The 27,428-nt window shown below is 42.9% G+C and overlaps 1 protein-coding gene across 1 annotated transcript; it reads left to right on the top strand.

Moving 5' to 3' along the window:
- Positions 1–2,731: 2,731 nt before the first annotated feature.
- On the top strand, positions 2,732–15,085 carry LOC128713208 (U-scoloptoxin(19)-Sm1a). Its single transcript, XM_053808068.1, has 3 exons — positions 2,732–2,867; positions 14,732–14,881; positions 14,958–15,085. Exons 1-3 carry the CDS (start codon positions 2,732–2,734, stop codon positions 15,083–15,085), a joined length of 414 nt encoding a protein of 137 aa, XP_053664043.1.
- Positions 15,086–27,428: the final 12,343 nt, after the last annotated feature.

Below are 27,428 nucleotides of genomic sequence, written 5' to 3'. Positions count from 1 at the left end.
TGCCGCCGTTCCGGTTGGGGTTTGGGGTGTGAATGCATTTATCAACACGGTACGCTGGCAGGGAATTTATGAATGCAACATCATTTATTTACACACGATTACGGGTGCAGCGGCCACCGTTTCCGCAACCAGACCGTGTTCCGGCAAACCCGCCCGGGTGTGACAAAGTCTCATTTCCCGTGTGTGAGGTATGGGGCATGAGAACTTACGAATGGGTTTAATGACGGTTCGGGGATGACTAATGGTCTACGGTGGTGGTTTATCGCAATCGAAACATAAGAAAGCATGGTTTAGTGTTGCAGCTGCTGCCTGCATCCTGTGGATGGTATGTGTTTTACATTGTAATAAGCGTGGATTGAAGGTGGAAAGTGCTTTCGCAGGACGAAAGGTTCATGTGTTTCCCTAACTCGATAGTCCTAAAATAGGTTACAATCTAGTATTGTAAGGGGAATTACACACTTAGAAGCTCGAATAACATTGTTTTGTTGGGTTTACATTGTGAGTATTGTTACGAAATCACCCCTTTTTCGCCGAGGATTCTTTAAGAAAGTATCCAAAATTCACAATCAAGAGTCAAGTAAAGTTTATAATTTTCATGATTTATTTAATTAGGGCAAATTGACTTTCAGTGATACAAACAGATTTAGTTTTGAGTTAAATGTGGTTAAACATTTAAGACATGAGTTTTCAAGGAGGGATAAAAATGATTTTTTCAGCTTCTGTTTGGATTAGTGACTTAGTAGATAATTAAGCAAGACCAACACATCTTTTTGATGAATCACAGTTGTTGTATTAAATATTAATTGTTGTAATCAATCTTCCACAGACAGAACCCGAACTAGTACAAAAAAGTCAATATTTACTTTATCCTTAACTGACGTTTAAAATCTAAGAGTTCACGTATAGTTACTATCAAACGAACTTCGCTTATAAAAAGAGCTTAAGTTTGAAAATGCAATAAAAATTCTCTTAACGAGCTGCTAACTAGCGCACCGTTCATTTGTCCATTATTTGCTTAAACTAACCCCATTGCAGAAGGGTTTTTCCAGCGCTACCCTCTGGTAGTGCTGCTTCCAAATCGCCCATTACCACCCAGATGCACCTACTGCAGCTGCATCAAATTGTACACAAAAAAGAACCACCGTTTCTCCCTCTCCCTCTCGCACGTTCTCTCATCCATCACGCTAATGACTTCACGTACCGGCGAAATGCTCATCAGCACCTCATTTTATAGCCAAACCCCACCATAACAGTGTGGCCAACAGTAACAAACCGGTTAAACCTTTAGCTTTTGCTGCACGTTTGTAGGTTCACCCTTCCTTGGTTGTGGGGGTGCAGAATGTTAGATTACGCGAGAAAGATAATGTGGCACCGGTGTGTTTGTGTGACTGTTTGCATTGTACGAGTGAAAGCGAAACAGTGCGCCAGTACGAATGTTAGGCTAAACATCATGGTAATGTTTTCGAAAAACCGCTCGTCCGCTTGGGTTGCGCTACAAGCGGCTACTAGCGAGACACTGCGTCGTGCGAAGTAAACCACAAAGCCCGGCCGGTTGGAAAGGGAATACGGTGCAGATGGTGGTCCGACGGTTGGGATGGGTGTCATTCAATTTAACTCATCCCGAGCAAACGTGGAGCGGACGGGGTGCATGGACACATGGAGCGGAATGAATCTTAAATATGGTTAAATGAACAAAAAGGCAACAAAAAAGTAGAAGCAAAGAGCAACACCATAAAGTCTATATAAAAGCAATTGATTACTCATCGCCACCAGTCAGTTGCTTGCTGCCGACGACAGCCTTTACGTTGAACTCGAACCGAACTGCTTGTTTTGTCGGGGAGTCGAACCGATCATCGAACCGAATTGTCACGTTGTCGCCGTAGGTTAATGTTTGGTTGGCCCTGAAACTACGCGCGTGGGTAACAACCACCGAACAAATATTGTGTCACATTGTGTGATGGTGAAGTGGTCTAAAACACACAAACAAACGAATCTTGCACTGGATGTTTTAAAGCTTATCCGAGCTGCTGTTGCGTGGAAACGGTGCCAAAGTTGACCTTTCGAAGGGAGACAGAATAAGTGGAGTAAATTTAAGAACAAAAAAACGATGAAAGTGACATCCCTTTGGCAAACAAAGAGCAAAAAAAAAACATAGTGTCACTCGGCCGAGTAGGTAGTGCAACTTTGTGCAAACATTTTCGGTGACTGGCCGTGTTCTAAAGCGCACATTTCGAACACCCTTCTTGACGTTCAACCAAGTGTACCGAACACACAAGCATCGTTATATCGCGCGAACAACACACTGCAGCTCGTGGTACAACCATCTGCGGTCGTTATAGCAAACGGCTAGCCTTTGTGCTGTACTATTATTTAACCCAGAGGCTCATCTTTTTTTTGTGTCCATCCATTTTATATCACTCTTAGTCTCTCTCTCTCTCTCTTTCCATCTCTTTCCGTTCTGAAGCTAGTAGTACCAGAGCACTGACGGTGTGCTTCCTCGTCGTTTGACATTATCGAGCGCTTGTATCTGTTGAAGTGCTAGATCTAAGTGATCCAACCGCGCGCTGCCTACGTGCTGTTAAACATTGTTAGCATAGCTATCTCTGCGGCCCGTGGTGTACGCGTCTCCGAACAATCTCTTCACTTCCTTCGCGTGCACTTCTGTGTAGGTCATAAGCGAAACACACTCACTAAAAAGCAGGCGATATCCCCTCCAGCTATCAGTGGAAATATGAATTCCAACGCCGTCGCACTGCTGCTGTTCGTGGCACTGGCCGTCTGCATCGGTGACAGTGCCGAAATTCCACCGCTACCGGTACAGGACGAACCAACGACCGGTGGCGCATCGTCAGCGGAAGCTCAAGAATGTAAGTTCGTGCAGTGCGTGATTATTAATTTCTTCCTCTGCCGGTGTTGCGTTAGCGTCCCCCGGTGGGGCATGGAATCCGGTAACCTTCCTTTTCGGTGCAGGCACTTTGGGGTTTTGGGGCTAGTGTGGTTTTATTTCATGTCTTGAACGAAGAGTTACGAGTAGCTTGCATGTCCTTGGTTGGCCGGTGTACGATGTGAGGCTGTATTGTGTGGACGAAGAGGCAACTGGACGCGTTATTATCGCCGGTGGCCATGGTGCGCGATACATTACTGTATGCGCCTGGACCTGTAGAAACCGATGTGCTGAGCTGTGAAATGCTCGGCAGTGAGTTATTGGAATTAAAGTTGCGATGACCTTTCGTACTATGAAACTATTCACGCTTAACCTGAACATGTTTGCTGTTGAAACACCAAGATTAATGGTATCGGTTTTTACATAAAAGTATGATTTTCACAAACATATGTTGTCAACATCAAACAAGCATCAACATCTGGCCAATAGATAATCTTGAAAATACATTGCCAAATTGCCAATTGTTACACCACAGCTTAATAGAACTTCAAGTAGCTATACTCCATCAATAATTACATTATGATCTACTGTCCCTATCCCTGTCATTGATACTACAATAAATATTTTCCAAAAAGCTTCCTAAAACTTCCAGAGACCTAACACAGGCTGTTTTATATGGTGTGATCGCGAATTGCACTTTATTGAGGAATCGCAAGTGAATGCATAACGTAGATATCGTAGTAGTACTGATTATATCTCGGTGTGCAATTTTGAGATCTTGCTTGATATCTAGTATTCGGTTACTGCTAGTAAATAAATTAGTTAACTATTTTTAAAATTGTTCCTGAATTTCCTCACAATGGTGCTTTAAAATGTGCATGGAACAGAGAAGCTACGGTAAAATTACACAATTCAACCAACCACAAACCTCCACTGTTCATCTTGCAGGCGATTGCCTTCAACTTTCGTAACTAGCCGGATTCTTAGTACAATCAGTACCAACTCTGTATAATAAACCATAATTGCCTTGACCCTTACCTGGGAACCCCCCTTGGTCCACTCAGTTCTAACCCTGAGGCAACTTCAGTCAATACCCGATGCTGACCGCATCGCATCGTCTATCACGAGCCCGGAGGGAATGCATCAATTTGGCAGCAAATTTGCCTGCAATATTCAATAATCACCGTCGTCTACCGGGTACCGAAGACCGCAGCATCCAATTTCGGTGCTAATCTTTCAGCCCGATCGGTACGCTACAGAAGAAAGGTGAAACTCAACACCTCCTTCCACGGGCTTACCGCAGCAAGGTGACCGTGGGGAAAGGGACCGTGCGCAAATGAAGCTTAATTTGAACGCTGGGAGCAAGCATCGCGCGGACACGGCCAACCGGTGAGGCAGGAAACGATTTTGCAGAAATTTTCCTGTTAGAATTTCCAACCCCCACCCGGGGGCGACACCGGCTGCAAAATGGCACGGGAAGCAAGGTCGCTCTCATTGCGGCGTCCGGTGAAGATGCGAGCACTTCAGTGCTCAGGACGGCTCCGGCGAGTAAGTTTTCCGTGTGCTTTCGGAAATGTCCGTTTCGGTCGGTTGGGAGTTGCAATTGCGGATAGTCTCTTGTTCGGATGCGGCAGGAACAAGGACATTAATTGCATTAATTGCTCGCGGTGGATTCATTTGGGTGCGAGCAGAAAGGACTCGGACATTTGGTGCTGAATTGGAAGCTTAGTGCAAAAAATGGCGCAACGTACTTTCCAGTCCGGGGAGGCCGAAAGATAGGCTTAGCCATAGGCTTGCAGCATCATAACAAAGGTCACAAGCATAAAAGCATTTAAAATTTAGCCCGAAAACTACCACAATGGGGGAACCATTTATTTCTTTGAGGTTTTCTTTTTTGGGCCGTACTACAAAGACTTGTAGCGCTTTGCAAAAGGCCAAATGGATTGTCACAGTCATAATCCTTAAAAAAATCCTCGCTTTGCCAGCGTTGACACATTTTGTGGGGTTTTTTTTGGCGCTACTATTTCGCTAAATGCGTTTGTTTGGTGGAATTTCTCGGCGTTCTAGTTGCTCATTCGAGCGCAAAAACGGCTCCACGACCCAACAGCTGCCACAGGGGGACACACGATACGTGGCAATTAAGGAAACACGAAACGTTGGCCGACCGAGATCCGGACGATTTTTGGACACGGTTGGTACATTTTCTTCACCCACTTTCACATCGCCATGGGCTTTTGCTGGTGCGTTCTTTGGCAAATTTCCTCCCGATACACGGACGACGGACGAAGTTCGACCGCCCCAAAATGGACACACATACACACACCGTTCGAACCGTTTGCTTCCTCATCTGCAACCAGCAATTTAAATAACTTTCACCGAAAACTAATGCGCTTTGGAGCAACCATCTCGCAAAGGCGAAGAAGGAGTTTCCGTGTAATGCCGTTCCGCCATGTCTCCAACGCCTGAGGAAGGGAGCTAAATGGAAGGTAAAAGTTGGCCACGGAATTTCCCATCGTGGCGGACACAGGAGAGCAATTTGTTGGAAGCCGAAACATGGAAATCGCTTGGCAAAAGTTTTGGTTCCGAGTACGGGTACCCGGGATGATACATTAAAAGCAGCTGCTTTTGATGCGATGCAGGCCTGATGACGAGTCACCGGCCGAATGGGACGATGGAACCCGACCAAATCGGAAGGAAAGTTTCGTCATCAGCTTTCGTGGGGTCTCGCTTCCGCACCGTGCCTAACTGTTGCGCAAAAGCCGCCGAAGGTAATGATGCAACCGTTGGATTGGGAAAGATTTTAATGAGCTACAGCGACATACTTTGGGGCCGGGTAGAAGATTCACCAGTTCCGGTGGCCAGACTTGGTAGTTGAATGTTGCGAACGGTGGTACTGGTACAGGTGCCGGGAAGGTAAGATGCCGAAAGTTGTCTTTTCAATTTGCATGAAAAGTTGTTTTTTTTTTTAGTTTTAGTTTTGTTTGGATTCTAAAGTTGGAGGACATATTCTGATATGGATCTAGTACGTGGAAGGTGCAAGTGGTGAAGAGGTTAAAAGAAGACTACCAGACTTATGATTATGACAAGTTTGGACGATTATTTTCCGTTGTCTGAATGTCTGTAATAACGCTGATGAGGATGCGGAGATGTTTTGAGGCTTCCTTAAAACTTCTTTAAATTGCATGTGTAACGCACAATAATTGGTAGTATGTACTAGTTTGGATAGACATCTCAAACGTTGAAGTCAAATGGTTCGTTTTTAAAGAACGAATCAATGCACTAGGTGAATGGACCTTGAATTAGTCGATCTTCATGCAGATAGGCACAAGTTAAGACTTAAGCCGATTAGTGCACATGTCTCCAATCATGAGTAGCAATCATTTACGTACTGATGTTAGTCTTTAGAGTACGAAACCCATAACAAGGAACTTAATGCGAGTTTCTATCGATATCGTACCGACAGGAATATGACGTTTCATGGTTGGCAGCAAAACTTGAACATGAAGCAAAATGAACTAAACTTTTGCTCATAAATATCCTAGACGAGCCCCGCGTCAGCTTGTGTCATCTCAAGTAAACATGGGGCAAACATTTTTGCCCCGTTTCCCTTTACACCTCCCCGGAAAGTAGCGGTCCTCTTTTTTGAGTTGGAAAAACAGGATTTTGTTGACTTGTTTCGTTTTCAGCCCAGTTCAACCGTAGGCAATGGAGTGGAATCCGTACCGTGGCAGGGCGACAACAAAATTACTAGCAAAAAGGGCCAGCAACATTTCGCTGGCAAAAAGCTCATAAATCATTCAGTCGACCAGCCGTTTGCTGACGAGCGTCAGCATTCGCCCCGGTGTGTAATATCGGTGTGCCTGCATTCGATGGACAAGCGAAATCTTTTGCAATGTTGAAAAATTACGCGGAAGAGAATAAAAAGATGCAAACAATAAAACAAAAAACATAAACCAAACTCCCTGGTAAGTCAATCTCTCGATGGGTTTGGCTTTTTTTGCACTCCTAAGAAAGCAAACTTTTCTACGTAGTTGGTCTGTTTTCTGAACTGGTTTATTGGTGGGAAATGCTATTGAACATTCATCGTAGTTCGTATGCAGTTGCTTTGCAAAATGGAGAAAGGTCGTTTTGCGTTTGCAGGCGGTAAAAGTTTTAAGTGATTTGGAGTTGCTGATTTGTAAAACGGTCATAAATCACTCGCTCGATCGTAATGAGTTGTGAAGAATAACGTCCTTTACGTACACAATAAACAACGCTTTTGGGTTTCTTTTCATAGAATAAAAGCTGCAAATGATACTTTGAACCGTAGAAGTTGTACAATTTTAGAGTTTTTATTACATTTTACATAAATTCTTCAATGTCTTCAATACATTCCTAGCAGCGTTAGAATAATCTTTCGATATCATTAAAAGCTTCCATCCCATGTAATCCCATGTAGCAACGATGGTCGATGTAGCTTTATACGCACTGCCTAACTGCCAACTGTTAGCAACCATTGATTGATCGCAATAGTCCGTCCGGGCGAAACGAAAAAGGCAAAGAAATGGGGAAAATAGATCCGGCATTGTGGGCACTTTTCGGTAGATTGGATTTCTGTCCGAAAGTCTTCAGTTCCGTCCGTCACCAGATTATCTGCCAAAGGGCTTTCACGCAACTGCTGAATGAATCAGGGCGTATGGAGTCTCTGATTAGAACGGGCACTGCGTCCCTTCCCATTAGCAGTTTATCTTCCTGCTCCTTTGTGCTGCCTCGCTATAGAACCATTGACCGCCCAAACACCGGATGTGGAAGTAACACGGAAGTAGCGGCACGTGGCTGGCATATAGACATGCGTGCGGTGCTGTATCGTCCGGGCGTATCCGGACTGTCTCCTGCGGGGACACGGTACACCAGCCGAGCTCGACGATGATTGATTATAATATCGTGTTTATTTTGAGCGGCGACTCATTCACGCCATTGTGTGATCGATTTAGTGACAAAATCATGGAATCGTGCCGGGTGAGAACTCTCACTCAAACTCCAAACCCGCCAAGCTGAGGGTTGTTGAGGGTGCCCGGGGTGTTTAGCGGTTCCTTGGAGTGAGGTGTTTGGTAAACATCCATTCAGTAAAGCCGAAGGTTTGACCTTAGCGTCCGTGTAGTTTGGCCGATAGAGTCGTTCTACCGATCGTTCGCGGTTGGTGTATGCGAGCGTGTAGTTTATTTACCCTATGATTTATTTGGTTCAATTTCATTCAATCGGGCTTCGGGTATCGGATGTCAGAGACAAGAAAATAAAGCTGTTCATCAAAATAAACGTGAATGAAAGGTGACGTTTAAGGTTCTGTAAGCGTTCTTTGGGGTGGATACAACTCTTTACTGAAGAGTGGTGAGATTTGAGTAATAACCCATCGGGATGGGGATCAACAAGCATCTTACGGTTACTTTGCAAATAGTAGGCATTGCAACAAAGATCGATGGAAAACCTTTGCAAGTTGCTTTTCCAAAAGTGATAAATCGCATTCGGGGTATGTAAAACCGAATGGCGATTTAAGAAACAAACGAAATATCAGCAGAAATTTATTCCCAGCTTATATTAAGTCCATAGATGTACTTATTCAGCTATGTTTTTATTAACTCTATATAAAATTTATTGAAAAATAATATGTTTGAAACAATGTGAAAAACAAACATGGGAAATAAATTATCATAATTCATTTCAGTCATCATTAGGCGTTTTTACCGAAAGATTTGATGTAAATAATCACCGTCAAAACATGAATCAGGAAAAGGTTATTGCAGCGTTTCATCACCACTAAAACATAACTTTTCTCACTGCTGACATCGTAACCCAACCTGGAATGGTCAACGGTTAGCACCATTGAATGTACCCTTTAATCACCTGCAATTACGCTTAAGTTTGAATGCAAAACGAACAAGCGGAAGCATATTTTTAATGTGCGCTTGAAATGCAACCAATGAAACGAGCGGGACGCTTTCTCGGTTCACTTTCAACTCACCAAAGAGTTGGAATGTTTTTTTTTATTTTCTTATTGAAATAGTTGTCCGCTCATTTGCACTTCTCATTCCACTCGAATCAGCTTTTTTGCTTAATTTTAGCGATGCACTTGAATGGGGCCGGTAGGTTTTTGCATTCAAAATTTCTTTCCGTAAACGAGGGATGGTGCATAAAAAAATGAAGCTTTAAATATATTTCACTATGACCCGCAAACAAACATGCAGAAAAGAAAGATGAATGCGGTTACAAAAACCGCTTCCGACAAGCAAAAACAAATTGCTCGAGAAGCACCAGAAGGGAGCAAACGCAAAGGTTAACAACAATTCACCGCTGATTGGATCGTTGCGGGTTTTGGCCTCGTTTGTCGATTGACTATGAATGGATGGTTTGTTTTTGTTTTGGGAGTAATTGTTAACGAATTGTTTGCCAGGCGAATGACATGAAATACAAAACTACCTCTGTTCAAGCTATTTGTTTTTACCGAAAGGATCAAGATAAAGCATGCACTTAAAGCATTCACCCTGTTCGCCTTCACTATGTAATTACTACACGTTTGTTGAAAGCCCATAGCAGCTGTAGATGGTGTAGTTCCGTGCAACATGTCGTCTAATTCCATTGGGAGCGCTCGCACAGTGAAAACAGCAACATTATTTTCCAATTATCGTCAAATCGAGTTCTTGTTCAATCACACCCTTCACACAACGCGCACCGGAACTGTATTGATACCACCCGGACCACACTAGCTCTGGTGAGACTAGTTTGAATGCAGTTCTGGTACAAATCGGTTCCGACAGCAACGTAATTACGAGCGTGTAACGTTTACCGTGCCCCAGCATAAGAAGTCTGGGCCACCCAGCAGGCAAGGCTTAGACGGCTGTAGAAACAGAACGATGATGATGATGATGATGGGCAAGAGTGTGAATGACTAATGGTTGCTCGTTGGGGGTTGTTTGATTGAATATCTATTTATCATAACGAAGGGTGGCTTTTGTTGGCTTTCTTGTTTGACACTCTGCTCTGTTAGGGGAACATTGGAACGGTAAGGCGCGGAGTCCCCATCCGCAAAGCGGGATGTTTGCCGGGGGTTAATGAATTTGGCTTATTTTTTGTGTGTGTATGTGTGTTTGTTTGGCCGGCGCTCCGTCACTATCTGTCCTTCGCATACAGTTTCTTTATTGCCGTGTCATTACAGCATGGATTGCTTTGTTTAATAATAAATTACGACCGGGCGGGCTGAACTTTGATGGAATATTTATCGCAGGCGTAACGTATTGATAACTTCCCGGTTGGATAGACGATTGTGTGCTGTTTTTTTTTCTTTTATATCCAGTTCCAATCCACGAATCCATTGAAAGCGGGAGAATGTGTGTCAATATTGATCTGCGTTCGACAGGATGTTAATGATGGTAAGATCCGTTTTACATCATTCATGCTGGAACCGCGATGCATCAGTTCGGTGCGGATTATATACTCTACCAGATCAAGGGCAGTCGACCGTTTAATGCTTGGTAGAGTGTAAATGCTCTTCTATTATGCGTTGTAAATACAATTGAACTCTCATGTATTAATAATACTGGCTCAATATAGTGGTAGATATCACTATATTAGAAACAATTTTAATACTACAAGATTAACTTACCCAACTCGTAGGAGAGGTGGATTTTTTAGGGGTTTTTGATGAAAATTCAGGATTTTTAAGATGATGATAGAAAAGTAACTACTGTACTACCATCTCTTCATCAAATTCAAGGCGGATTTATGACGCACTCAGGTTGTTTGGGATCCTGGGCATACTTACTACATTTGTGAGAATAACTTGTGTCCAAGGCCAATGTTACATGGCAGTGGATGGATAAGTTTCGAGGATCTTTGCCAGCACTAAGAATTCGTGCCACAGCGATGGATTTGCTAGTTTAATCTTCACATAACGCTGGAGAGGGGCATCAACAGCTCCGAGGCTGAAATTTTGAGGAAATATTGCACTTTCTATAAGACAATCCAAATCCTGGCATATCCATAAGACATAGACATAATTGGATCACGAATCTCCATCAAGCGTCATCATCAGAACACCGGTTGGGAATCTATAGTACCTATATAGCTGCAATACTCGATCACGCCTCTCAGAGAGTGAAGCGCTTACGTGGCTTAGAGGGTGCGTTCGGGAGAAAGATGTTTAAGAGGATTTCAGGAATTTTAGGATGAAATAAGGCTGACTATGATCGGATGAGTTGGCTTTGCCATTAAATTGATACCGAACGATCCAACCCGGAAAGCTTTCTTATGCCACACGGACACAGGAGGCGTTGTAGGAAATTGAGATGAAGTGACGGTGAAAGGCCAGGTTAATGGATGGGTTAACGACGGCGCTCTTTTACATTACATCACACGAAGTTATAGGCTTTGCAGTAGTGGGATCTCCTCGGTTATTTCGCTTGTATATTAAGAACCACTATTGATCAGCGCATCAATAGCGCATAAATGTGCCTGTTCGAAGAATGAATAGCATCCTACATCCTGCCGGCAAGCAAAGGCTATGCGTTCGGTACGGATCGAACCCATCGACGATTACCCTTTCAAAAGGAAGAATCCAAATAAAATATATGCGTGTGCGCTTTTCCACCCACGGCATCACGACCCCGTAATCAACCGGGATAGATCCCGGGTATGTAGATCAGCATGGAAATATTTTTCCCATCGATGTTACGGTACCGCGCGTATCCAATCGGTGCAAATGAAAATGAATGAAAATTGTTATCAAAGCGTGCGGGTGAATTATTTTTATTATGATGTTATTAATGTTAATGGCACTAGCGCGGACATGGTGTGTGCACGTTTGGCTGATAATTCGCATTCGCTCAGGATGCTGCCATGGACCGTCCAATCGTTTCTAATCGTTCCCGTCTTCTGTGGGGCAACTGAGTCGATGCGAGCATGGTCTTCTTCCGGCCCACCCGGTGGTGTGTGCAGAAATCACAAAAGCACCTCAGCACCTGTGCACTATCATCATCATCGTCGCCATCGTCATCAACGCCAGCGTTGTTGGTCGTGGCATTGCTGCCGACGTGGGCAAGTAACGCGAACGGATGCGCTTGCTCGTTTGCCACTTTCTCGAGGGAACACCGGAAATAGTCGCTAACGTGTGATTTCTTCTGTTGCTTTTTCTACGCTGCACACGTCGAACGTGTTCGCCCGAAAGCATTCCCAAAGCCCATCGGAAGGCTTCCGGTTCCGGCAACTATCCACACCGTGGACAGTGCTTGAGGCTGTGTTTTTTTAGGTGCTCAGCTGGTGGCACATCGTGTCCTACTGTCTTACTGGTGGGCCTGATTACGGATGCGACCGGTTTGGTGGCCACCAGCTGTTACCGATTTTCACCTTCAATTCCTCCCGCTATTGGCCCTACTGACCGTACCGGAAACAGGTGAATGAAGGGTAAATACAGTAGGACCAAAGTTTACTCTTTCCATTTAACGTTCATTTTGGTGATTTTTTTATTATTTTGTTCGCCTCTGGTACGATTTTTACCCATCCTTTTTGCATGGATGGTTTCGAGCGTGTGACGCCGTTCACGCTGAGATGAGTTGTTTCCGGTTTTGATAGAACTCACATACGTGCGGAAATAAACTCACAAACAAACACACACATATATACGTCCCAAGTGTGTTCCATTTCAAATATGTCGAAATGGTGAAAATTCGTTTAGGTAGTTTGGTTCGTTTTATTTTTTTTATTTTGCTGTTTCGCTCGAATTTTGTCTGGTAGAGAAGGAAATGAAAATGCAGTTAAAGGAACGGAACGGCACAAACAAATAAAATTGCTTTTTTACGAGCGAATAATGTTTTGACCATTTAGCGCACAAGTGAACGAACTGGACATCACGAATGTTCCATGCTGGATGGAACAAGCAAAAAAAAATGTAAGTGAAAAATGAGAGTGTCGCAGTCGTATGGGAAAATTGTTAGAATTGTTCAACGTGAAAGAGAGTTTCACCGTCAATTGCAACAAATAAATAGAATCGAGCTCTAGCTTTTTTTTAACAATAGGCTTACATTTTTCAAGGAATTCTACTGACATTTTAACTAAGATGTTTTCTCATTTCACTGTCATTGATTGACATTGAGTTAGTTAAGTAACATTTAATGCAACTTTAATACATACGCAGTTCTAAAGCTTAAAAAGATGTTTTGTGTTTTAAAATTGAATAACTTATCGCAAAATTATAATAATCAAATGTTTATTTGAAGAACTGCTAAAAAATATCCATTAAAGAAGCAATGGTACCGATTTATGTGTTGAAGTTATCAGTACTCGTTGAAATGGAATTTCTTGACCCTACACTTTAGTTCCATTCGTACCACCCACGTGGAACTGTCACTTTAGAGCTGTCATGATGGACCATTCCAATTTGTATGCCCAAAAATCGTTACCACGGACCACAATGTGTCTTTCACACGGGTTTCATGATTCGATTCAAACAACCCTTATTCACAGCTGGTTCTGTATTCATCCTCAAACCTTCTATTTACCAGGTTTCACAGTTCGTTAGCGTTTGTGACGCTACCATACTGAAACACATTCTTTCCTGCAGTGAAAATGTGTTTGTGTGTGTGTGTGTGTGATTGTGTGGTAGAGTATTCAGCTTCAAAAGCGACCATTTTGTAATGGTTATGGCAGAAAGTGAATGGTTACAATCATTCCTTACACCAACCGCTTTGTTCTACCTGGCACTGATTGGGTGTGTGTGTGTGAGTCGTGGATAGACCGTTCATTTTTTCTCCTTTTTTTTTGCTGCACGCATCTTTTACCGCTTTGCGAGGCTTTCCGAGTCGTTACAGTTGGGACACATTTATCGTTTCGCCACTGCCGTTCCAGTTGTGATCCGTTTTGGCTTTGCACACTAATGAGCAGTGCGCCGAAAATGCTGGTGCACTTAGCCAGCAGGTGTGTTCGGGCAATGCCAGCTCTGCCGAACGATGCAATTACATACAGAGTGCACCATTTTGGGGTTTTAGCATTTCGTACGCGTCCTCCTTTTTTTTTACTTCTGCCTGCTTATCCGTTGGATGAAACAGAAACCGGGGAACGGTGCAGGAGCAATCGAATGTAACCGAAGCGTGTCCGGTGATTGAACCGTTTCTGCCGCTTCGATGGAGACGCATGGTTGCTCACACACGCTCCAGGCAGCCCTACACCAAGGGTGGTTCGTTGTGCACCGTGCCAAATGTTACTGGAGCGAAGCGGAGTGAATTAGATGCGGTTCAATTAGCACCAGTCAAGGATGCGTGTCGGGGCGATGGTATGTGGGACAGAGGCGAACGATGGCCGATGTTGTCGCAGCCATCGTGTCTCTAATTTATCTAATCTCACGATGTACGGCTGGAAAACGTCAAAACCAATACATCCTGCCAGAAATCTATCACCAGCATCGGGTCATTTTGGGAACATTCGGATAACCGGCATGGATTTGATGGGTGGACACATGTTCACATGTCGCCACCAAATGCTTGATGATGGGTCCTGTTGGTCATGTTTCCACGGGTTGTGTCCGGAAAATGTGGCACCAAACCAATGCGGTCCTGCGTGTTCGTTTCGACGATAGCAATGTAGTGCACGAGCGATTCCATTTATGTTTTTCAGTGTTTAGGTGAAATTGGTAATCGTTCGTGGAAGGTAACGCACTGGAATTGATATCACGAGGACGTGGTTTGCATTGATTGTTACGGATTTGTAGAGTTAAATGATAGAAGCGAATCGGCAAACTGGATAGGAATTAGTTTTTATCACCTCGAAACATTAGATAACCTAGTAATGCTTTCGTTTTACTTTAAATTGTTTCCAATTCTGCAGCATATATGGGTGTCAAGCTGTACAAAATGGAGCGACCCTGTGCGATGCTGGGCGGTATGTGCGTGCAGACTAGTGAGTGCAACTCCAGGCCAGCAAAAGAAGGACTCTGCCCGGAAAATGGTCATCTGGGCGTTGATTGTTGCTATGAAGGTGAACAGCTAGATTTGAAAAAGGATGGTGAAATATCAGCTGATTCTACATTGTGTTTTTTGTTTTCCACTTCCAGTGAAACCAGCGAAAAATCTCACCTGTCACGAGTACCGTGGAGCGTGTATGGATCGATGTGCCGAAGGATTGCAGCGCCCATCAGTCGATTGTACCGATGGACAAAAGTGCTGTGTTTTGGTTGCTTAACTCTTGCCCTGGATTAATGTTTCGATTGCTGAAAATCCACCATCAAGAAGAATAGTATGTCAAAGCCAAGAGAAGGATGCCTAGAACGTAAAGCATTAATTGTTCATTTCCAATGGTGTCGAACAGAGCAAATCGATACATTGTATCTCACCTAAGGTTAGAGCATCGCATCGGTTAGAGATAAAACATATCAAAAGAAGCTATTTAAAAGGATATAAAATTAATGCATAAACCAAATCGAGTTTGCCTTTTTTGAATTGTTGAAGTTGTTTTAAGATAAGTGCGACGTTTTATGATTTTTCTATTTAAGTTTAAACAGTTTTTATTATTATGTTGATGCACATTACTTTTAAAAATTAAACTTCTACACTAAACATTAGATGGAGCAGTAAGTTTTGGTACAAATATCATATACTGATGACGATCCACCCACAGAAGCATCAGTTTCTCAATTCAATTCCAACCCATAATTAAACCGGTTAGAAGTTCCATTGCCGATTGGCATCCTCCGATTCCCGTACCGGTAGGCGGGATGTATATCGACAAGGCCAAGCTGACACTAATTGAAGTCGAAACAAGATTTCAACATTTCGATCCGATGCTCTACTCCGTCGGGAAAGTCGCAAACTAAGGCAAAACTAAGCACGAAAGCATGCACGGGATGAAAGAATCTAGCCAGGCTCAGGGAGCAGAAAGTTGAAAAGTGGTAGTATAACAGTGAAACATCGTTTCTGGCACTGTTCCTGAGGCCTGCGGCCTGGTTGGCAGCTAGATTAGGATTATGGTGTACGTTTATGCTGAGATAATGGGAAATTGTGTGTCTGGATGGCGTCTGAAACGGTACGGGCTGTACGAAAACTATCGAAGGAAACGAGCAACACAGCACACGAAGGAAGCCACTAAATGTACCTGACTTTCGTATTTGGTTTTGTTGTACGGTGGCGAGGCTTAACTTCGTATACATCGGCTGCTGAACGGGCTGGAATACTCAACCCAAAGTACGAAAGTTTAGTGGCCAAGAAGTTCGAACAATCTCCACCAAACAAATGGCATCGATTTCGTGTCTTCCGCATCCGCATTACTTCCTTGTTTCTGCACCCTTAGACACACTTAGACACTCAGATCTGCTGTCGTTCCGTTTGGCTATCGATTGTCCGGAAGTCCGGAGATGGAAACCGCAGGGACACAAACAGGGAACAGGACCGGACGAAAATTCAAATGTCGAATATATGTGCGTACGCTGTTCGATATTCCGATTACTCCACCGGGCACCGAAAGGTTGCGGTGGGCCTTTGTCTTGGCGCCCACGTGCAAAGCATTCAGCTTTTATGAATAAATTAATATTGTGGTTTTTCGATTACGGTATTAGGGTGGGCGGTTCGTTTGAAGACGTTTCGGGTCCGGGGATACGAATCGATGCTGTTAGCTAAGAATAGAGCTCACTGGAGGTTTTCCGGTAGAAGCCATCACCAGAAGCAGAAGTAGCAGCAGTAGTTCATTGATTATTGTTGAACATTCGCTCACCGAAACAAGTGTTTGCGTTCGGTCTATTACGCGAGTAATGTAAGCTTATTGCATTGTTACAGGCGTAGGTTCTGAGGTTTCCCGACAGTATTGAAATTAATTTAAGAAGTTTTCTTTATTGACAAATTTCCAACCAACAACGAAATAAGTTTGCCTCAGGAACGAAGAGAAATATGCTACAAACCGAGAATATTAAAGCTCGTACGATAGTTTCTACGATTACTTCAATCCCAGTGAAAGGAATAAATGAGGATCGTTCATCATAATTGCCAAAGCAACAGAAACCACTGCCAGATGGCTCGGGAAACGTAAAATCAATTAAAACTCTTCGGACGAACAAACGCTTCAGGGTGTATCTGTAACAGAGTTTCTACCATCCGTACCAGAGCTATTTGATTGATTTCGCTTGTTCAAAGCATAATTGTTCGGGCAAATAATTTATCATTGAAAATTCATTAAAAAGTGGCATAAAGGGAAAACCGATCCGAAGCGTTGAGTTGGGGAGGGCCCATTTGCCGGAAACGATCATTCACTGTGATGACGACAACTAGGTTAGGGCTTCTCACTCCACTGTGCTGGGAGTTAATTTTGATTTCCCAACAAATCAAAATGGCTCTAGGTGGTGGTAGAAATGGGAGAAAAATTACACCCATTTATCAATGCTTCAGCTGCACTAGAAACAATCCTGTTTTACGTCATCCTCTCGAAAGTGTCCGGTTGTGAGTTCTATCACCAGTAAAAACTACCCTTACAAGGCTGCTCCTTCACCCCGGCCTGGTGGACAGAAGTATACCAGTGAAGGCAATGGTACGACTTTGCAGTTATGGTTTTGTAACGTTGACCGCAAAATCAGTTCCAGTGGTACATGCGCTCCGCAGCCGCATGTTGCATATCCCTGTTCTAAGTGGTAAATTAGTTTAAAATTGTCCTATCGATTCGGATTGCAATTTAAAATGGTCGTCACCCAAAAGTGGTTCCGGCTTTTGTTGTGCAAAGCCTGTGACATTAGGCGTCAGTTACATTTGCACCTGAATGTGTGGAGGTGTGGCGATCGTGTAACATTACACAGCTGAAAATTGATAACTGGTCAGCCACAAATGTAGCAGGCCAACCACCGATTAATCACCTGATGTAATTGAAAGAAATTATATAACATCCATTTAGCAGGATGAAATCACATCCACTGCTATGACAAAGCGCATAATATTGTATAAATAATGTAATACTCGCTGAATGTTGTAGGTAAAAGGTAAAAATGTTTACAATTCGGTATACTTATACTAAAGGAACTAGTTCAGCTTGATAAGTAAAGTAAAGTAACGGTAGACATTAATAAAACTTTTGTAATAAAACCATTTGCAATGCCCATTTCCCTTACCACTGTGCATTCTTGGTGGTGTTGCTTAATTATTTATAACCGGCAGCAAATGCACCTGCCAATGTAGGTCGTGCTATTTCCCAAAACTAATTCATTTTCAAACATAATGCTCGAACCGGCAAAGGAAAAACTGCATACCTGCCCCAAAACCGGTGTTGCGGAACAGTGCTTCCTCCATTTTCTCTTCCGGTTCCGGTCGAACGGGACAGCCGGAACTGCAGGTGGCTGTTACTGTTCCACACAACCCCAGAAATCGAACCTTCCGAATCCTTCCGAGCACACTAATGCATTTGAGCGAAATTTATTGCTTGCTTCCATTACGTTTGATGGGTGGAAATGGTGAACCCCCCTCAACCTGTTTACAGGTAAGCCAACACACATACAAAAACGCTGGTGATATATCACACATTTATTGGTGGAGTTCTGCCGATTGCAACAAGGTTGAGGTCCTGATCGACGCCACCGTTGAAGTTTGTTTCGGCGAAACACGTCGGACAAATCAACCACCAACCACTGTGCCGGTTCGGCAGGGTTCGCGTATTGCCGTGATTGGAAGTAATGCGGTAGTAAATATCGGGCTAGGGCAGTAGGGGACGTTTTTCGAACTCCGCATACTGACGAAACCAGATGGTCCCACCATGAAGGTAGGCGAGAAATGGTAAAAATCACGTACTTTCGAATTCGATACACGTATTCCAGTATTGGCGCATGATTGAAGCAAACGTGTGGTTAAAAGCCGTGGAGTAGCAGCAGCTGTAGTTCATGGAGTGGGTGACAGGTTGATGGTGGAAGGTGTTCAATTTATTGCAACTACCAGCATTAAAATTTGTCACTACGATCAATTTATTTTGGGGGATTCTTTCTTCCAGAATTTCCTATAATTTTTTCGACCTAGTGACAAAACTGAGGTATTCTGCCGACTTTATGTTTGTGTTTGAATGTCTATATTATTATTCTATCATTCACTGGTTATTGGAATCAAAACATTGCAGATAACGAATAAGAATAGTTATGGCTTAGAGTAGGTTTGCTACTTCGTTAGATACTGAGTTATTCTTCTGGTGATTATTGATATATGTATTCACATCTCAAAGAAATCCATTTACAAGAATTGTTGTGAAAGAATTAGAAATTTGTTATCTTTACACGTATCGTTAAACGTATTGTGATATATTGAGAATATAATTTAAAACGAACTGGGACCTAGGACGTGACCTATCTTCATCGCGAAAGGCTTAAGTCAAGTGACGAAGAAGGATCGATGAATTTAATTAACCAACATTACATTGCTTTGTTTGGCAGTGTCTCCTTCATGGCTGCTAAGTGCTCCAACACAGTGAGAGAATTTCCATACAAAAAAGTCTGCCCCTGTAGAAAAAAAAAAACAAAGGGCATACACTAAAGATCACAAGATTTAAAAAATAATACAAAACCTTTTCTTGAGGGATGAAGATTTAAGGACCTTCATCAATTTGCGACTGTATTAGGGAAGGTTTTTGAATCTTTTCGTAACTGTGCGTGTAAGGCTACTTTGCAAGGCCAGATCACAAGCGAGAAAATGAAAGGAAAGCAGAAAAAATGGCTGGTTTTGCACTGGTTAGCTGGAGAAGATTTTAAAAAGTCACAAAACATCACCACCTTACCCACCCCAGCCGACCTTCGGCGAAGGGAAGCTTTTCTGGTTCGATTATTTTGGATTTCCCGCTCGTGTCCACCTTTTGCCGTAAACTTCTGGTTTCATGGGCCCAGAATGTATCGATTCGTGTTTGAGGGTTGCATTTTTGTTGGCTCCTTTGGCACCAGTGGCAGAAAAAAATGGAGAGGAGTGAAAAACGCCACGCAAAAGACGATATTACTGTGCACGGTGTGGAAGGATCTGGAGCATAGTATGATTTTGAAAGCATTTATTTTTTTTCTCTCTGTACATTACTCCTCTTAGGCAGAGATTTAAAGGCCGGATGAGCCCACCACCAGTGGATTCCCTTCCACGCTGTAGGCTCTCGGTTCCTGTCTCTATCGGTCTCTTTCACTCTCACTCATGAAATGGTTTTTCATCGAGCAAAATCGCTCAAAACCGATAACCGTTTGCTGTTGACTTGAAGTGCCCTTAACGAAAATGCTGGCACGTGAAATCTTCACACGGTTCGTGATTTCGGTACACACCGGTGTACCATCGTTCGGGGATGGTTCCCACTTCAGCAGGCGCTACGCTGGAGTGTGTTCCGGTTTTGCGAACGAGCCCGGCATTTTGTTCCCCTATATCGATGCAAATTTTAATAGAAACGATCGGACGTGATTTAAATTTAGTTTTCCTTCGACTTTGGGTAGTAGAAGTAACGAATCCCAGGCAGTACGTTTGGATGAGGGGGCAGCTCGTGGAGACACACAGATATAGAATATTAATTATAACATTTTCCAGTAGCAAGAACGCGGGCGTGTCTCCCCGAGAGTTCATGCATAGAATCAGTTCGATTTGCATTCGATCTGGAAAGGTTTCGGTATCCGGGACAAACGGCCATCGGTTCGTATGCAAATGGAAATTCAATCAAATGGATAACTTTTACCGATATCAAACTGGGCGAAGGATGAATGCTAGCGTGGGCATCCTGGCGACGGTGGGGCTGCGGTGGGTGAGTAGTTCTTTTCAAAACTAAACCATCACCATCATCATCAACGTGCCGTACTTGTGAAGGGGATACCGGAATTGGATAATAACAGAAGTTGTGCCACTCGTTTATCATATGGCAAGGGCAACCTCTCACGGGGTTGTGCGAGTGGAGGAGCAGAATGTCTTGGGGGGATGTTCACAATGACACAGAGTGGTTTCGGATGGGGCACACCTGGGCTCAGCTTCGTTACAGGAATACATTATTTAAGTGAATAGGACTAAGTGCCTTCGATTGTGCTGGTAAGTACATTGAAATAGTTGATTGTGTATTTATCAGCAAAGGCAACAGCCTAGGGAAAATGTCAATAGCAGACGTTTTCAAGAAATACAAATATACTCCTATAAATGAAGATTATTATAAACTAGTATTTATCATATAGAAGCTTTGTTAATGCGTTTAAAAGTTGCGTTGAAAACTTTAATTGGAACCTAAAATTCCACAACGGTGCACGAGTTTAGAATGATAACTTTTAAAATGTTTTAACCAAACACCACTTGGCAGCAGTAAACAAAACCGGAACAAAATTTTCTGTCGACAAAATGTTGCAGTGAAATCCCCAGACCATAGCTATGCGCATCATTAAAGGTTGCCACAAACTGGTGTGGCCATCTTTTGTTGGAATGAATTTTTGTGGCAGCAGCCTTCCCGATTACAACGCTCAAGTGCTAGTTACCAACATAGGCAAAAGTAAACGAACCATCGCCCTTGAAAAACTTGTGCTTACTAACCTCGAATGATGCGCTAGATATCGTAGCAGCTGGTCCGTCACGATCGAGGACGGTTTTCCTGCTATTTCAGCTTCAGCCTGCAGGAGCGGGCCCAATTACAACGATGTGATGTGTCGAAATAGGGCAAAAGTTTTCCGAGTTGGCATTTCATTAAAAAAATTCACACATACATACTCGCAGTTCCGAATTTCCCTGGAAAGAAATCTAGCGAAAATAAGCAAATGTGAAGAGCGAGAGAAGAAAATATATATATAAAAGGTAATCAAAACATCCAGCAGTGGTGGGGTGCACAATTTCGGTCACTGTGTGTACGTAATGAAAGTTATTTTAATTAAAGTTATTTCTGTATGCCGACGCTCTTCACGCACCGGCACAAACTGTTGTGTCTTTGCGGTCGGCTGGCCTTGCCTGGCCCATTAACCGGAGAAGCCTACCGAATGTTGTGCGGGAAAAAGCAAAAGTGTAGCAAACTGAACCAACTTTACCCTGCTCGGTCCGGCTGGTGGTCGATTTTGTTGCCTCCCTGGTGCGGCCGTCGATAGAATGTGTGTTTCGAGTGTGTTTTTATGGCTTCCTGGCCCAAAAATTGCGTGATTCTGTAAGAGATGAGCAGAATGAGCGGTAACGGTTGGTGCTTTCGATTGATCATGTCCTGGTGTGTTGATTTTTCGGGAGCCAATCAAAAGGCGCTTCTGTTTTTCTGCCTTCCATCATTCATAAGGGAAGCGGAAGATAATGAACGAGCTGTGATTGGTGTAGCGTGACAGAGAAAGCAGAACAATTAGTAAAATTGAACAGAACTCTTAACCTTCATTAAATTTATTATTGGATTTTTTTATAATGGAGTGTATTAAATCCTTTTTGATAACTTTGTGTAGATATTAGTATCTTTTAGCTGCGTTACAAAAACCAACACAATTACGAAGAGTATAAATAATGTACGTTATTTTTTTCAATGAGCACACATTTAGAAATAAAAACACAAATAACTGTAGTGCATCTACTAACAAGAGCCATTCGATACAACAAGGTTGACATGTTTGTGTAGCACTTACAATAACATTGTTACTCTGCGGCACAGAATCGACCGTTTAAACCCGTAAGAATGCAATTAGTGCAATGTGCCAGGCGCAGAAAAACGTTTCGCATTTAAGTGCCTGAAGGTATGTGCAACAATTCATTCATGTTTACAGTGGCTGACGAACGAACGACACGGAATGAGTAGAAAAAGTAGTTGAATTCGAAAATTTTAGTTAAACTTTATTCAGTTTTTACTCACAAGACTAGTTTTCTAACGAAAACCATCATATCAGTGATCAACCATATCAGTGAGTAATAAAAGTTGAGTTAAAAGTGCTCTGGGTTCATTGAGCAATCCATCAGATCAAATGGCTTTACGTGCATAGTCACTCGATCTGAACAGACAGAATTCGCGGAGTCTCGATACAAATCGACCAAGGACGAGCCGAACCGTAAAAAGAAAAACACATTACGTGCAGCCTACCCTATTGTTCTGGGTAGCAAACACACAAACACTCCGGCAGCCAGTTTGTGCGTCACAAAAGCATGAATCACGTCTCATGCACAAAAGAGTCGGAATGATCGTTTCGAACGTACAACCGGACGAGTCTAAACTTTAACGAATGGGGCATCCGATAAAAGGACGCAAGTGGATGCAAAAATATTTTGAAATCATACACCCACACGACCTCCCGATTCCACCCACCGTTGCGGTCAGGTGGGATTTGGTATGTCTGCTGTATCTGGTGAAGACATATCCCATGCGGATCCGTTTGCTCTTTATCTTCCACCGGCGGAGTTTGCCATCGATGGAAAGCCGGTACTCACTCTGACACTCTGGCCACGTTGGTTGTTCTCACGTCGACCAAACTTTACGACTTGCCAGTCACGGATGCATGAATTTGCCCAGGGTCGTCCTGGGGGAATGTGGATCGCCGATGTGTTTTTTTTTGTGTGTCCCCCGTTAACTGACAGTCGGGACCATCCTCTTGAGCCTGGTGAAATGAAAACAGCTCACCGAAAAAAAAACCGGAAAACCCCCGCAGTGGCAGGCCAGTAAGGGAGTGAAAGCATGATTACAAATTGAAAATGGCTTACTTTGTGCGAAGATTGTTTTGAGTTGAAATTTAATCAAAGCAGGTCAAGCCAAAGTTTATGGTTTAATGTGTGTTCACCACAAGAAGAACATAACACACTCGGTCCGGATGGCAAATGGTTCGGGTCTTGTCTTGGCCTTTTTGTTCTGCTGTGCAACGGTACACAAGCGGAACGGTTTTATTGGCAAGACGAAACGAAAAACCATCTGCACACCGTTGTCATCTGTTTCAATTAGCAAGCTGTAAATTTGGAACACCAAAACCCCACACACATACACTTTTACTACTTTTTCGAGTAAAAAACTCGCAAAAGTGCTTGTTCTTTCCGAGACATTTTCATTTTTAAATAGTTGCTGCTTCATTCTGCTCAAGATAATAAAACAGTTCCAGCTGGTTCCGGTAACTTCTGTTTGTAGAGTTTTTCGGCAGCATCCGTGTTTTTGTCCGTGCAGCTTGTATAAGTGAAACGCTCTTCTACAAGTTTTAGCCAGAAACGGAAGAGCTTAAAAGAAAACTCTATGCATTCGTAGATCGTTTCGTGCTAGCTAAGCGATGGAACTTTTACTGCTATAAAACACACATACAAACACAATGCTAGCTTTCTCATGCTACCAGTCAAAACTACAAGCGCAACGGAAACCACGAAACTAACGAAAAGATATGCCTTCTGGCTGAAATGGTTGTCTAATTTCGTGTGCTGTCAGTGAACATGGAAAGCGAACCAAAGCGAAGAGGCCGAGACCGAAAATAGCTGTAGCCCGGAAGTTCTTCAGGATGCACTTTGCAAGACGATTGGGGTGGGGCCTGAGCGGTTTTCCCCTTTACGTAGTTCGCAAACAGCCCAAAGGCAAGTGTTCTTGCTAGCCAGGGGTTTAATTTTGTATCGGTTTTCTGGCTGATGTTTTGTTAATCTAGCTGTGCATAATCTACCAAGGAAGTGAAAATGCATCGTGCAACAAGAGAAAAAATTGTCTTTGATTCTATACAAGCACCGTACATAAATAACTCGTAAGAAAACTTGTTGACAAACCACAAAATCAGCTTCAATGTTAGACGACAATATTAGCGATATCAAAATGGCGTGTGCGTGTTGCTCAGGAAGCAAAACCGCAAAGCTCTAACCAGCCTTCAGTCAGCACCCTCGCCGTAATTACGCTTTCTCAAAGTTGTGAGAAAATCATCACCAGGCAATTCATTTCAATGTACATTTATTTTAATTTGCCTGCTAGTGAAAGGAGGAAGAAAATGCACAGTGCCTTCTCCCGCTGTCACCGGCCATACTGCAATGGATGGGAACTACTCCCGGGACAAGAAAGTCGGGTAAACTTGTAAACTCATGAAAGTTTGTAGAAACTAGTGCGAATAAGGAAAAAACACAGTTGATGCAACATATACAACAACAAAAAAAGCAGGGGAAATGAACAAGAGAATGAACTCAGCGAAAGAAACAAAAAAAAAACACACATTGAAGAGCGAAAACGGAAAAGGAAAGAGGAAAACAACACTAAACTTTTTGCTGGCACTGTGTACCGATGAAAGTTCGGATAATGAAAAAAATGTAAACTAAATCACAATAAAACAGCAAAAAACTGAATAAAAAAGCGAATGGAAAAAATTAACAAACCCAGAAGTGGTAACTACCCGTAACTGTGCAACCCAGAAGAGGCGGAGATTGGGCGATTGGGACAAGGAAAGTTTTGCAATGTTTTTTTGTTGTGGCTATTGGTGGTATTGTTGCTGCTGCTTCCTTTTTTCGTCTGCAAAGGCGCAGGCAACTTTGCCTCGCCTTGGGTGCAAAAGGGCAATGCAGGGTTTGTACAAAAACAAAGAAATAATAATAAAGAATCACACTGCAAAACAACTAGCAGCACTATCCCTCCGGAGGTGGCCATTTTGAGTGGAACAAGTGATGTGCATGTGCGTTTGTGTGTATCTATGAGTGTGTTGGAGCATAAATTTGCATCCTATTTCGGTATCGCTTGTGGGTGACATAGAGGGAAATGGTGCAAACAATGCGGATCTTGATAGGGACCATGAAGTAGTTGTTCGTATGAAATTGCCATCGTGTATTCATGCGATTCTCGCCTCCCCGAAATAGAGGGCTCAGCAAAGTGACAGACTATTAAGATTGCACTCGGAAGATACGAGGTGCGGCAGTGAATGGCTCGGTCTGTGAGCCTGCTCATTGTGAAGACTTGCCCGTATTGTTCGATTAACAGGTACTGGTTGGAGGATGTGCGTGTTTTTTTCTGCTTCAACACTGCCAAATAGGCAATTAATGCCTTCGCTTCGTAATAGAATTCTGGCAAAACTTTTCACCCACACGGAGAGTTTTAATGCGATGCATAACTTCCGTCCCGGAAGAATGCACACGCTGCACCGATCTGATGTGTTGTGGTGTAGCATATTGGGCTTTGGAGCACACGCCAGATCGCAAGTAGATTTGATCCGATGCACTGACGCTGTTGAAAATGCCGAAACACTGCACGACACGTACCGGAAAGAGAAATTTTCGGCGAACGTAAAGGTAACCGAGATAACGTATGCAGAGCTGTGGTGGATACTCTATCGGAATGAATGGAACATGGCGGTTGCAGAAACTTGCTGGTGCTACGTGCAGCAAGAAATAATGGAGAACTGCTTAGATAAAGTTTAAATGGTGCTAGTCGGAGCGGTACTAGCAGCAGCTATAAAGGGGGTAGGTTTTTATACATAGATGAGCAGTGCTTAAATATGCATGAAAATAGGTTAGTTAGTGAAAACCCACATTTTAGGAGATTTCATCATTGCTGATAATCCTGCTGCATCCCTGCTCTAGAAGTGCCACAAAAGGCAGGCATTTGAAAAGAACAATTTATTGCTGTATTTTTTGTGAAGAGTCATCGATATGCTTATTTAGAGAAGCTGTGAGTGGATTATCCCTGATAGATATTCAATAGATAGCATCTAATGTTCAAAATTAAAATTATGGCTAACGTTTTATTCCCTGGAACATTACTTTGAATTTGAGTGAAATTTTCCTAACACTGCTAACCTTCAATGGTATAGACCTTTTCTTCCGACATATTTTCTTTATTCTTTATGCTAATAAAATCTTTGTTCGGAATCTTCTGGTACTCATTGAATCATTAGAGTTTTATAAATCCATGGTCATAATTCATTTAAAAAAACGAGACAGCTTAAGGGATTTGAGAATTCTTGGAAATTCATTAATCTTCATAGCAGGGGTTTCTTCTGATTAGCCAGTTGTTGTGTCATTTAAGGCTCCCTGGTTGTATTTTTTCGTTCCAGCTAATTTTACTTGTTGCTCAACCTCACACATGCACCGTTTTTAAGGATTCATCTCGATAAGATGAAGAATAAGTTCATTAGGATTAACACCGACTGACGGATACCGGTTAAAATGAAGTTAAGCTTCTCGAATGTTTGTGAGGAAAATAAAATCCCAAAGCAAGGTATGCCATTGCCATTGGTTCAAGCAAACCGGGTCGCACGTTTAATAATGTTCCACCGCACGGTTAACAACGTTGCTACAGCAAACATGCGGGCCGTGTTAGAATCTGCGTAGGAAGCGCTTGCGTATGCTACATTCACTTGGGATGGAGGTTTTTTTCTTCTTGCACGCCTGAAGTACTTCAAAGCACTCCCCGGTAAGCCACCGGTGTCGTGTGAAAGCACTGAGAAAATGGGCAGCTTAAGTAGGAAAAGAAGCAAAAACAAACACACACACTCGCAAAATGTCAAAAAAGTTCGATCAACTTGCCGATGTGCGGTACATGCTTGCTTTAAGCATTCGGTTGCTGAAGATGAGCAAATAGAATTGAGGGAAGCACCGTGTTGTGTATATTAAATGATGCTTATTATTGTCGCGGTACTGAAACTTTATGCAGTCAGTATTCATTTAAAAGCGTGTTATAGCCACAACCA

This window comes from Anopheles marshallii, chromosome 3 (genome assembly GCF_943734725.1).
Source record: "Anopheles marshallii chromosome 3, idAnoMarsDA_429_01, whole genome shotgun sequence".
Taxonomy (NCBI): Eukaryota; Metazoa; Arthropoda; class Insecta; order Diptera; family Culicidae; genus Anopheles; species Anopheles marshallii.
The sequence above is the reverse complement of the archived record's forward strand: the minus strand, read 5'-3'. Positions and strand labels throughout refer to the sequence as shown.

Coding starts and splice junctions, on each gene's coding strand:
- LOC128713208 (XM_053808068.1), top strand. CDS start 2,732: ATGAATTCCAACGCCGTCGCACTGCTGCTGTTCGTGGCACTGGCCGTC. Junction 2,868..14,731: donor GTCAGCGGAAGCTCAAGAAT/GTAAGTTCGTGC, acceptor CCAATTCTGCAG/CATATATGGGTGTCAAGCTG. Junction 14,882..14,957: donor CGTTGATTGTTGCTATGAAG/GTGAACAGCTAG, acceptor TTCCACTTCCAG/TGAAACCAGCGAAAAATCTC.